Here is a 12754-nt window from a genome sequence, read left to right as displayed (position 1 = left end):
AATAATAATAAATATTAATACCCTAATATTTCCATTAATCATATCAATATAATAATAAATAAATATAATAAATATAATAAATATAAATAGTAATATAATAAATTTTAAAAATAAATTTAATAAAATAATAACAATAGTAAAAAAATAATAATAATAATGATAACTATAAGAATATAAAATAAGAATAATAATATTAATGTTGAAATAAACTACTATGAATTTGATCAACTGATCTGATCTCAATAAGAATCGAATCGAAATGAATCAATCGAATCAATCAACTTAATAGATCTAATTTGAATTGAATTGAACTTATTATAACTGAAATTAAGTCTAAATAACCAAAGTAAAAATATGTGTAAAAAATAGCAATTACGTAAATTAAAAGATCTATGTCATTTTGAACGAGGATTGTGAAATAAAAAATATCGCATTTCACACATTCGGCCGACCTCATGTAGATATTTCGACACCTCAATTCAATTCCACGTGTTAATCACGTGACCTATGCTACCTTACCGGCGACGTCCCCTGCCTCTTACACTTGACACCTCAACAGTCCCGTCTCTTCTCCTCTCTTACGCAGCTTCTCCAGTCAAAATATAAATGAAAATAAATAATAAAATAAAATAATAATAAAAGCCATCTCAAGTACTAGCAAAAAGGTAAGAAGAAACTGCCATTTCTAGACGTGTCCGTTAATCAGCGAATCTCTCTCTCTCCTCAATATTTTCTCTCTCTACTACTGCGTCTAGATTACCGCTTCTTCGTCTTACAGTTGTACAATTCCTTGATCGTTTTTTTGTTGTTGTAAATTGTTGTGCACAAGGTGTTCGATGAATTGCCTCAACGAAGCGATTTTCGATTAGGAAGAAAAATTGAGTAAAAATGTTGGAGGATCAAGTAGCGTACTTGTTGCAGAGATACTTGGGGAATTATGTCAGAGGTCTCAATAAAGAAGCTCTCAAAATCAGCGTTTGGAACGGTTTGATCATTTTCTTTTTGCTTAATTATATTTTGTATTTAGCATTAATTCGAACATTTTACTGTGATGATCGCAAAAATTGTACTCCGTATGATTGTTTTGAGTTATAGTGCTTTATTTGTAGTGGTTTTAGGGAGAATTTAGCAGTTTTTGATCATTTTGCTCAGAATTTAACGTATTCGTGTTTAAATGTTTGTTTATAGTCGTGAATTTAACGCAAAATGTATAATAGAAGAGGCCTGAGCTTAATTATTCAGTTAATTAGTGATTTTAGTGGTTTCGATGTTGCGGCACCTAGGTGCGGATTTGGAGTGGTTTGAGTGAGAATTGAGCAGTTTTCTAATCTTGTAGCTCGGAATTCGTCTTAGTTGTGTTTTAGATGTATTTGAGAAGAAGTGTGAGCTTAATTAGTTGACTAATTAGTGAATTTAGTGGGTTCGATGTTGTATCAGGTGTGGATCTGTTTTTGTTTATGATGCTTAATTAGGAGTAAAAAATTATGAGACGATAGACTATAATCTGTTTGTGCTTTCGGCGATGTTAGAATTGACTTGATCATGACAATGCTCTTTCAGCAAAGTTAGAAGTGGCTTGATAATGATAGCGTTTTATCCTGTCTAGGTGTGATTTCGCGTATTTGACTGTGGTGTCGTTGGTGGTAATGTGTCAGTGTAGTTGTACTGTGATATGTAGTGTGTGTTTAGGGCTATGTTACTTCAACACTTCACTAATCGGCATATCCGTGTCCGACACGTGTCGTGTCTTGTGCTGACACGACACATGACGCATTTGATACACCAGTTTCAGACACGACCCGACACTTCACTAATGTCACCTGATTTGGTTTCAATGGTGTCTAAGAAGAGTGAGATGAGAAAAAAACGGCAAAAGGAGAATGCTATACTAATAACAACCGAAGATGACTTTTTAAGTTTTTTATTAATGCCTATTTAATTATTCAACTTTGTTTTACTTTTCTTCAGTTTCAGACGATAAAGCTGTTTTCATTTCTTGTAATAACACATAAAAAGATATTTTTGTCCAATTACACCCTTGTGGTGATAGGTTTCACAATTGCAAAAACATGAAAACTTCTAACAAAATTTATGAGCTGTGTTGTATTCGTGTCTGCAAAATTGGTCAAAGTCCCGTATTGCCAAAATTTCAAAATTCCATGTCAGACACTTCCATATGTATCAGACACTTCCTTGCTGAGTCGGAGTTACATAGGTTTAAGGGAATGTATGGAAATTGTAGCCAATTGAAGTCACTTAGGTGATTATATTTTTGTTTGATCTAAGCTAAATTCTTTTCTCATGAAATGAATTAAATCGGCTTTGAGATGTTTTTGCAAACTAACTATTCAATTGCGGAGGTGAGAGCCTTTTCTGCCTCAGCAGTCAGCATCATTTAAAATGAGAATTCATCAAAGCTAGAATGGTTAAGATAGAGAGTAATTTTTATTTAGATTCCTTGGGGGCTAGTAAAGGCACTTGATGAATTATACCACAATTGGATCAAGTTTTTGAGTTTTGTCGTAAAGTTACCAGCTTTAATGTAAAGTTTCCGAGCCCTTTCATGTTAAGTATTGAGCTTCAAAAATTACAAAGTAACTTAGAAACATTAAAAAAACTCACATATATAAGCTCAATTAGACTTGAGTCGGTTGTAAAAAATTGCAATGTAACTTGGGGATTGTTAAGAACTCATGTGGAAACTTATGAGCACAGTTAGATAGATTGGAGTAGTTGTCATTAACTCTGGAGGTATAATCTTTTTTGTTCCCTAGTAAAGGTGCTTATAAATTTGGAAAAGTCTGGAGAACTATCTGTTAATCCTGCCATTAGACCTCTTTAATTCTTGAGAGAAGGGAAAGCCGGCCTGGTTTCAGAGGTTTATTATTGAAGGGGAGACACTTTTTTTTAGCAAAGTATCTTTCATGTGGTGGAAGGTATAACTCGCCTCTTTTCCAACTGCGAAAAATTAATTTCGCATCATAGGGCTATAAAATTGTAGAAAAAACAACAAAAAGTACGAATTGAGAACGTGTCTAGGTTAGGCGCTATAGTTTCCAGAGGGATGAGCCGATGAGGATAAGAAAGTTCTTTGTCAGCACTTGTTTGTAGAAATCTCAATGAGCAATTTTTTTTTTCTTTTTCTTTTTGTTGCTTTGGAGGGTGTGATAATCTCAGTTATTTTTTGCATTCTTTTATGGAGTCAGTAAGATATAATACAATATTAATTAAGGACATCATGTTAGTCACCTCAATGATGTTTTTAGTCACACTTCTATGATCAAGAAACAAGCTGACAAATAACAACTGACATTAAATGACATGAAACATAGTTTCAGAAGGAGAGGGTGCGGGAGTCAGGGAGAGGGGGACAGGGACAGGGAGTGATCACTATTTTACTACATACTAGGAGAGGTAGGTATATGTATTTCCAATATATATCAAACATCTTCGTTGTAGTTTCTTTATTGCTTTTTCGTTGATTATATTCCGTATGTGGATAATTGGCGAAGTCTCAAATATTGCTTACCTTGTTCAAAATACCCCTCACCAAAAGGTAAACGTAAACAAACGAATAAGACTAAGAGAGTTACCATTTGATTGGCTTAGTACACCTTTATTTGTGCTCACTTGACTGGTCCTGTTGTTTCCAAATGTCGTGTGTTTTTTACAGGTGATGTGGAACTAACAAATATGCAACTAAAGCCTGAGGCCCTGAATGCACTAAAATTGCCGATTAAAGTAAAAGCAGGATTTCTTGGATCAGTCAAAATTAAGGTTGGTCATGTTATTTAGCCATAAATGGAGCTTGAATTTTCTGTACTCTGTGCGTCTCATCCATTTGATTACCCACTCACCCCAAACACTCCACTCAATCGTAAACCGCTATAAGGCATCACAAATCCCTCTCCACCATGGAAATCCCCACGAAAACCCCACCCGTCCCCCTTGCCCCTGTCTCGTAACCCCCCACCTTCAAAAATTCCAAACATATCCCCTTCAGTCTATCTCCATTCTTCCTTCTACAGTATCTGAACAAAAGGAAGAAGTGGTGGGGGAATTGATCATTTGGCAGGGTATGGGGGTGGTGCGGCGTGGTTGGGCATGGGGTTAGACTGTGTGGTGCCGGCTGGAGATAGTAGTGGGTGGTGCGGTCATGCTGATGCAGAAGGAGGGGTGGGGGTAGCAAAGCTATGGTTATGGGGGTAATTGCTCTGTGGTGAAATGGTATTCCGTCCATTCACCCAGTTATCCCAACTATCTGAAAAAGTGTTCTAAAGCAAACATAAACAAATACTCTTAGATGAGATATGGAGTATTTTATATTGCAAGTTATAATTTCCTAACCCGACCCGTGTCTTCCTAAATGAGTTCGTTTGTAAGAGCCTTGGTATTTTCTTTCTGATATTCTGTCTTTGAAGTGTTCTACTGATACAGAGGGATTATTGTACATGTAAGTTTTTACATACCCATTTTTGCTGCTGTTTTACTTTTCAATTAGTTTGTCTATCACTTTAATTACAGATTTAGAGCATTAGTATTTTTCTTTCTGGAGCATAATATTTTTCTTTGTGGCATTTATCGTTCAAGTGGTCTGCTGAAACCGAGAGTCTGTCCTACTCTGCAGAATGTTCCAGAATTTATCTATCTTTCATTTGCAATGATATTTACATCTTCATACGTATCAAATAAGTTGAAATGGTTTTTGTCCTGAATTCTGACATTTACATATAATATTATGCATTTATCTTATGTACTTACATTTTCTATACTTCTAATCAAAATGGCGTTGTCTGTGCTTGAGCTGTTTCTACCACTGCTATGACCATGCTTATGAGTAGGCACCACAACTGAAGTGCATGAGTGGATCGAGTCTTCGTCTAAAGTATTAGAATCTTAGTCCTTTGTGACTTGTGTGGGTCATCTCATCTGTTCGAGATATTTTATATCACCATCTTTGATCCCAGTTTGTTATATTGGTGCTGCAATCTGATGTGGTATATTTAGGTGCTGTTTTGACCTTGATATTAATTCAGTTCTCAAAGATTTATTTGTTTGATTATCGTGTAGGTTCCTTGGAGCAGGCTTGGCCAAGATCCCGTGTTAGTTTACCTTGATCGGATATATTTGTTAGCTGAGCCTGCTACACAGGTTGAGGGAGACAGTGAAAATGCTGTGCAGGAGGCTAAAAGGAATCGAATAAGGGTATGTTATCCTTGACCCAACTCCTTTTGACATTTATTGCTGCACATTGATATCTAAAATGTGTATGGGACTATTGTGATAGGAGACAGAAATCAAGCTGCTGGAAAGAGCGCAACACCTAAAGACTGAAGAAGTGGTACGTTAAGTTGCAGTATGATAAAGTGGACACTTACCTCCTGAGACTACTAGTTTTTCAAATTTCTATGTTTTTTTGCACTCCTGGCTTAGTTGATGTCTCTATTTTTGTTCACTTGTTTGTTTCGGACATAACTCCTTTATGGTGACAGGAAAACTCATTGACTTGCGGATAGTTTGAAATTTCTCGCTGCTTTCTCGAGCAAATCATGTTAAGGGAGACTCTAGTGTACTGACCTTAAATCCAATGTCAAAGCTTGGTAGTATTTTGAGACCGAACAAGAAGCTAGAAAGACTGAAAACTTTCATGAAATACAACTGCAACTCAGTTGTTTAGGATGCATAGTTTCTTGTACATAGTAGTTATTCTTTTGATTTCCTTCCGTAGGCTGAGAATCCTTTAACTCAGGTGTTCCTACTTGTTAGTATATGAATTTAGTGTGGTTTTACATTACTGAAGGAAAACTGTTAAGAACTACCTTATATGTACCACTTTCTCAAAATGACTACCTTTTACAGGGTTTTTATTATTACCTTTGCTTCCTTAGTGAGATTCTGTCCAAAATTTATATTAAATGTCCAATTTACCCTTTTTCTTCATCTTTTACCACTACAATTACCCCCTTTAATCCACCATTAGTTTTTCACCATCTCCACCTCCATTATTGCACCTTCAATCCTTCATTATAAATCACCACCTTCACGTCTATTATTCACCTTCAATCCTGATTGACCTTTCTCTCTCCTTATGCTTTGCTTTCTAGATATATCTTTGCTGAATAGAATAATAAGAAGGGAGAAGTTATGAGATATACAACCCAGATTTGTCTATTTTGAAATCCTTGCTGCAATTTAAGAAAATTAGGTTATGTCTTGAAGATATTTGGGGATTTGCGAGAGGTGGTTTAGGTTGGTGAATGGAGTCTTAATATTGCTCATTGCTGGTGATGAAGGTTGTGCCGCCTTGCGCATGGCACGGGTTGAAAAAGGGCTGTGAGCATGTGAGGGAAGAGCAGTAATGTTGATTGGAGAGAGTGGGTATGTCACCAATTTTTTTAAGAAGAAGAGTATGAGATGATGGAAAAAGAAGAGCAGGAGATGGAGGAAGAAGAAAGGGGTAAATTGGGTATAAACCTTCGAATTTGGAAGGAATATATTCCAAAGTTAACGGAATATCCCCTTTTATTTGGACGGAAGTTAACTATGGTAGCAAAACTGGTACTTAAACCATTTAAAAGGTAGTAATCGTTAAAAGAAATTTTTGTAATTTAGTAATTTTGAAAACAGTTGGTCTCTCTTGTGACGGCCCCAAATGTGACCACTTTAAGATAAAAAGTAATTACTCATAAAATGTTACCTATCAAATAATGGTCACATTTTGTCATTAAATTGGTCACGTTTGGGTCCTTCACAATTTGTGACGAAGAAGAGTCCGTCACAAATGAGAATTTGCATTTTGAAAATGTGGTATTTATAAGGTAGTTTTTTTGAACAAAATTTCCCATTATTTACTTTCCTTTCCCAAATAATTTTCCATGCCAAATGTAACCAAAGATGCACTATTTTTTTGGTTCTTGATTATGATGGAGATAGTAAAATGGCTCACTAAACAGGCTGTGCTTCTTTTTAGTGTGAAGTAGGCAATTTTTGACGCATTTTTCATCTTGCGTCATCGTCGTTGTTCGTAGTCTGTCGTATATAGATTTAAACTACATAAAGTGTTTACTATAAGAACAAGTCTGCTTTTTTATTGGCTAATGATTTCTACTCCGTACTAGTTTTTTTTTTTTTTTTTTTTTTTTTTTTTAAAATGTCTGATTGTATTTGAGGATTACACTCTGTTCTTTTGCTATGAGCTGACTTTTTTTGTTCTTTGTGTTCAGAATCAGTCGTGGCTAGGATCATTAATTAGCACAATAATAGGAAACCTGAAACTTTCTATTTCAAATATCCACATTAGATACGAGGATAGTGAAAGGTTGGTACCTGATAGGCATACCACACTCTAGCTTAGTTTTCTGCGGTAGAATCCTTATCGTTCTGTTTCTGTTCAGCAATCCGGACCATCCATTTGCAGCTGGTGTAACATTGGAGAAACTTTCAGCTTTCACTGTTGATGACAATGGAAATGAGACTTTTGTAACTGGGGGAGCGCTAGACCATATCCAGAAGGTGTGTTCCTCAAAATCAGTACTCAAACAACAATTTGACGTTCTTTTGTTTTTCTGTTGAATGATTGTGCTCTTTCATTCTGTTTGGTTTGGCTCTTTTCTGTTTTTTTTGGTGGGAAAGTTAGAGTAGATGTCAATGGATGGAGAGAGAGAGAGATTGAGGTGTGTGTGTGTGTGTGTGTGTGTGTGTGTGTGTGTGTGTGTGATGTATAAGACCTTTTAAATTATCCTCTCACCATTTTTCTTTTCTGAATAATGTTATATAGTCTGTACAACTGGAGCGCTTAGCTTTCTATTTTGATTCGGATATTTCTCCATGGCATCTTAACAAGCCTTGGGAAGATTTACTTCCTTCTGAGTGGTTACAGGTGTGTATATCTTAGCTACGATGTTTTAATATTTTTATTCATCCTCTGGTTTGGTCTAAACTCTAAGAAACATGAGTGACAGGTTTTCAAGTTTGGCACAAAGGATGGTCAAGTGGCTGGAAGTTTAGTACGTGATCATAGCTACATCCTGGAACCAATATCTGGAAATGCCAAGTACTTTAAATTACGTTCAGATGCATCTCCTGTTAGCAATCAACCTCTGCAGAAAGCGGTGGTCAACTTGGATGAGGTGACAATATGTTTATCAAAGGTAAAATTTACTAGCCTCATAAGTCATAAGACCAGCTTTCTGGGAGTGCTCATTAGGTTTGGGTTGTGTTGGGGGTCTTGATGTTTTGGAAGGATTGTCGTCTGATGTATTGCTGCAGGACGGTTACAGAGATATGCTGAAGTTAGCAGAAAATTTTGCTGCTTTCAATCAACGTCTCAAGTATGCACACTACCGCCCACTTGTCTCGGTGAAATCTGACCCTCGTGCTTGGTGGAAATATGCATATAAAACTGTTGCAGACCAAATGAAGAAGGCTAGGTAGTCTTATGTGCAATTTATTTCTTGTTTGGGCATGTTGCTATTTGCTTTTTTTATATTTGCCTTTTTTCTTTAAGCTTTAAATCTCACATGTCTGAGTTATCCATAATGACAAATTGTTGGATATCACAGTTTTTAGGCGTAGTAAAATTTTATCAACTTGTGTTGTCATGAATATCTGTAGATGACACAATAAGACCCAGCTGCATTGTTGTTTACGAGGCTGTCCTTCTGTTATGTCCTTCTGATATTTATGTTGTGATCATATTTTTCAGCTACTTTGACTTTATTTCAAGTACTCGTACTTTTTATGATAATTTAGGAGGCTATGGTAACTTCAGTTTCTTATAAGACGTGTAGTCTTGATTTGGATATAGCATGATATGCCTTTTCTGATATTCTGCTTCAGTGGGAAATTATCTTGGGAGCAGTTGCTGAGATATGCAAGGCTAAGGAAGACATATATATCTTTGTATGCCTCTCTGCTTAGATCCAATCCAGGCCGTGCTGTTATTGATGACAGTAAAGAAATTGAGGAATTAGATCGTGAGCTTGATATCGATCTCATTGTCCAGTGGAGGTAATTTGTCAAGGCAAACTATAATCTAGTATGCTTTTTGTTCTGATTATCAGCTAGAGTTAATGCTTTTTGTTCACTTTATCTGTAGCGAGTTCATCTATTTGGTAGTTTTGTAAGACTTCGTGGCAGTCCCATCTGCTAAGGTTTTCTCATATTTTATTGTAGTGATCGTATTTGAATAAGAATGTGTATCTAATCAATCATGTTATAAAATCTCGGCTGTGATGTATCTTGCCCGAGATGTATCGGCATCGGAGGTGGCCAATACAAGATATCCCGAGATGTAGCGGGTAAATTAAAAATAGGCAAATATCAGCTGAAATGACCGATTTATAACGTGCATCACCCGATACGACCCGCGAGGAACCCGAGAAGAACGAGTTATAACCTATATTGGCCAAACTTTGTTATGAAAAGCTCTTAAAAATTGTATAGCATTGGTGATATTAAAATATTCTAAATAGAACTAATCTTGACTTTATATGAAATAGCCAATAGATGATAAACTATCTGCAAAAGCTTGTTAAATTAAATATCATGGCCATAACCGCGACTTGGAGCGCGACCGCCGTCGAGGCTGATTCCGCGACACCGTTACGCGATTGTGATCGCGTTTTTAAACCTTGTAATCAATCACTTACAACTTGAAAGACTTTGTGTTATAGAACTCTGTAAGGTCATTCAGCTATTATAGCTGGATGACTATAGTGTGTGGACTTGCTAAATAAGTCTTAGAAGGCAGAAGAGGGGCATCTTTGCAGAGTTATAATGCAAAGGGCCAAAGGCTAGCTTTTTTTTTTATTAGTCCACAGTCTAACATGCTGGCCTTTTTTAATGTTCTGTTTTACCACATTCCTTTCTAGTTTACTGTTTGATGTGGTGTCGTTGCTCTTCAGAATGGTTGCTCACAGGTTTGTGGAGCAGTCCACAGAATCAGATTTGCGGAAACAAAGAGAAAAGAAGTCATGGTGGTCATTAGGGTGGTATGTACTCGTTCCCCTTTTATATTTCTGAGATTCAAGTTGCTTTCCTGGATATATCCAGCCTTGGTGTCTCCCTTGGTGTCTCTTCGTACATGGGCATCGCCGCATTGGTGTTTTTTGTACATCTATGTCACCCTTGTGGTGTCCTTTAATTGATATCGTGTTCATATTACTTATCGAAAAGAAAAAGATGGTTAATCCAGCCGCCTCTAATAAGCAAGTAATTTTGATCTCTCAGGGGTAGTGATTCAGCGCAACCTGAGATGGAAACTCTGAAGTTTGGTGAAGAAGACTGGGAACGGTTGAGCAAAATAATAGGATACAAAGAAAGTGATGAAGGTCAACGTCTTGATATCCAAAAAGATGTTATACGTATTGCATTTGAGCTCTATATGAGGCGCAATGCATCTAAGATGATTGATGGAAATATTTGCATTGCTGAATTGGCCTGTGAAAGCTTAAATTGCTCTGGGAAATTGTATACGGAAACTATGTTTTTTGATTTGAAGCTGAGCTCTTATCGTTTGATATCACCACGTGGACTTCTAGCCAAGGTCTTTATTTGAAGCCTCTGATTGTAGGTTGCATAGTAGGGTTCCTCGCGTTTAATATCCTGATTATCCATGTTGACATAAAGGTTGCATGTTATGTGAATGCAGAGTGCTGCTTCCCGTGACTCTCTAGCCTGTACCTTTGTTTACAAGCCTCTTGATGTGGCAGTTGACTGGAGTTTGGTTGCTAAGGCTTCTCCCTGTTACATGACTGTGAGTATACTTTCACCATTTTTTCTCTTTATGGGTTGCTCTTTATTTTCTTTTTGCAAGTTTGTTACCTTGAAGGCGGTCCACAATTGATTGTATATGTGTTTTCTATGCCAGTATCTTAAGGACTCAGTCGATCATATTGTGAAGTTCTTTGATAGTACCGCTGTTAGCCAGACATTAGCTGTAGAGACTGCTGTTGCCGTTCAGGTTAGCATCTATTTCTTCTCTTTATCCCTTGAAAGACATATTTGCATTATGAAGGGCCTATTCTATGGATGGTTATTACCTTTTCACCTTATCTAACTTTTCTGATTTTTTAAATTCAAAAGTACCAACATTTTCTGAACTGTGAGGACCTTCATTCAATGAATTCATGCATTAGCTTACGGTACTACAATTAGTTTTTGAATATATATTCTCTTTGATATTGGAGGTGCCAGACTTTTGGGTGGTGCTCATTCATGGACATGATTTACTCAATCAAGGACATAATTTACCAATATACCCCTACCATTTCAACCTATCTCTTTCAATTCTCATTCTAATTATTACCGACCTTTCTTTCAACCACCACCCAGTGACCCAACCACCAACACCGAACCACTAAACCACCTTCCCCCACCGCCCCTCCCCTGCCCCACTCGCCGGCCGGAAACACCGGTCCTCCCTTGCAAGACTCGCTGCCCACACCCTCTTAAGATAAAAATTATAAAAAAAATTCAACCACCCTTTTACCCCTCCTACACCCACCCTATGCTCTCTGTCGATGACCACCCCTTCCTCGACCAACGACGCCCATACCACCACCTAGCCTATAGTCGATGGCTCGCTGCCGAACACCATTCACCACTGTCGTCGACCACCTCAGATTCTAGCCAATGTCGACGCGCGATGACCACCATCGACCAGACAACTTACCCAACTACATGCCTCCAACTATCTGAGATCCCGACCCCTTGCACGCCGACGCCGACCAGACGACGTTCCCACCGCCGCCATCGACACTGTACCCTGCAACCCCTCTTTCCCATAAACCTAATTTCACAAATTCTGATTTTATTAAATCCCAATTTAACAATTAAATGATTTGTTACAATTTGATTAAAGAATGAAGTATGAATGAATAAGAATCAATACTTGATTGTGAAAATTAAGATTAAAATTGAGTAATTTGATGGAGATTTGATTAATTTTTAGAGAGAGAAAAAGAGAGAATTTGTTATTTGTTCAAGGGTAAGGTATGGAAAAGTTGTGGCAAAAAGTCTATGAAAGAGTAAAACTTGTACATGAATGAGCAATGACGTTTTTTTATACTCCATCCAGTCGAGAATATCTTCTTGCTTTCATTTTTGAGTTGTCCCAACTACCATTATAATCTATTAATCTCCTTGCTTTTTTTTTGAGTGTTAATTTATCTTCTCTCTTCTCTTTACTTCACTATGTGTGTCTACTTTTCATTATTTTACTACTAATATTGGTTTTGTGTAAAACGCAACTGAGAAGATTATTCTAGGATGGAAGGAGTATTATTATTATTATTATTATTATTATTTTTTTTTTTTTTTTTTTTTTTTTTTTTTTCAACTGCCACTGTCATACTTAATGTTTGCTTATTGTTTACACCTTCGACTTATTCAAGATGACTATTGATGAGATGAAACGGAGTGCTCAAGAGCAGATGTCTAAGGCCTTGAAGAATCAAAGCAAGTATGTTCCAGCTGTCAACTTAATATTATCATGTCGCCTGAATTAGAATAAGTGAAATTCCTTTCGTATCCAGCACATTAGCTTATTAGTCCTACTGCGTATGTGGGTCCTTAAAGTTTGTGATTGTTGATAATATTCTACAAACTCTCACCTACCTCGATTAAACCGCCAACTGTCCAACTCCCAAAATGCTCACCAGTTTAGGTAAAATAACACATTATTGTAAATTGTATCATAATGACTAATGTTTGTGAAAAATGTGCAAGTGGGTGCTAATTGCTATAGTAACCA

The 12754-nt window shown here is 36.8% G+C and overlaps 1 protein-coding gene across 2 annotated transcripts in view; it reads left to right on the top strand.

Annotated features, from left to right (window-relative positions):
• The first annotated feature begins 671 nt into the window (after nucleotides 1-671).
• The window catches only part of LOC141653693 (uncharacterized), a 52352-nt gene continuing 40269 nt past the window's right edge, over nucleotides 672-12754 (top strand). For both annotated transcript variants that reach the window (XM_074461534.1, XM_074461533.1), the window contains exons 1-15: nucleotides 672-985; nucleotides 3674-3777; nucleotides 5071-5205; nucleotides 5288-5341; nucleotides 7224-7318; nucleotides 7395-7512; nucleotides 7778-7879; nucleotides 7962-8150; nucleotides 8269-8429; nucleotides 8839-9009; nucleotides 9906-9992; nucleotides 10231-10546; nucleotides 10652-10756; nucleotides 10871-10963; nucleotides 12396-12463. In XM_074461534.1, the coding sequence (XP_074317635.1) occupies nucleotides 889-985; nucleotides 3674-3777; nucleotides 5071-5205; nucleotides 5288-5341; nucleotides 7224-7318; nucleotides 7395-7512; nucleotides 7778-7879; nucleotides 7962-8150; nucleotides 8269-8429; nucleotides 8839-9009; nucleotides 9906-9992; nucleotides 10231-10546; nucleotides 10652-10756; nucleotides 10871-10963; nucleotides 12396-12463 (1895 nt within the window). In that variant the 5' untranslated portion in view covers nucleotides 672-888. The remainder of the gene's footprint in view (nucleotides 986-3673; nucleotides 3778-5070; nucleotides 5206-5287; nucleotides 5342-7223; nucleotides 7319-7394; nucleotides 7513-7777; nucleotides 7880-7961; nucleotides 8151-8268; nucleotides 8430-8838; nucleotides 9010-9905; nucleotides 9993-10230; nucleotides 10547-10651; nucleotides 10757-10870; nucleotides 10964-12395; nucleotides 12464-12754) is intronic.

Source organism: Silene latifolia, chromosome 4 (genome assembly GCF_048544455.1).
Source record: "Silene latifolia isolate original U9 population chromosome 4, ASM4854445v1, whole genome shotgun sequence".
NCBI lineage: Eukaryota > Viridiplantae > Streptophyta > Magnoliopsida > Caryophyllales > Caryophyllaceae > Silene > Silene latifolia.
Note: the sequence above shows the minus strand (reverse complement) of the source record. Positions and strands in the feature narration are given on the sequence as shown.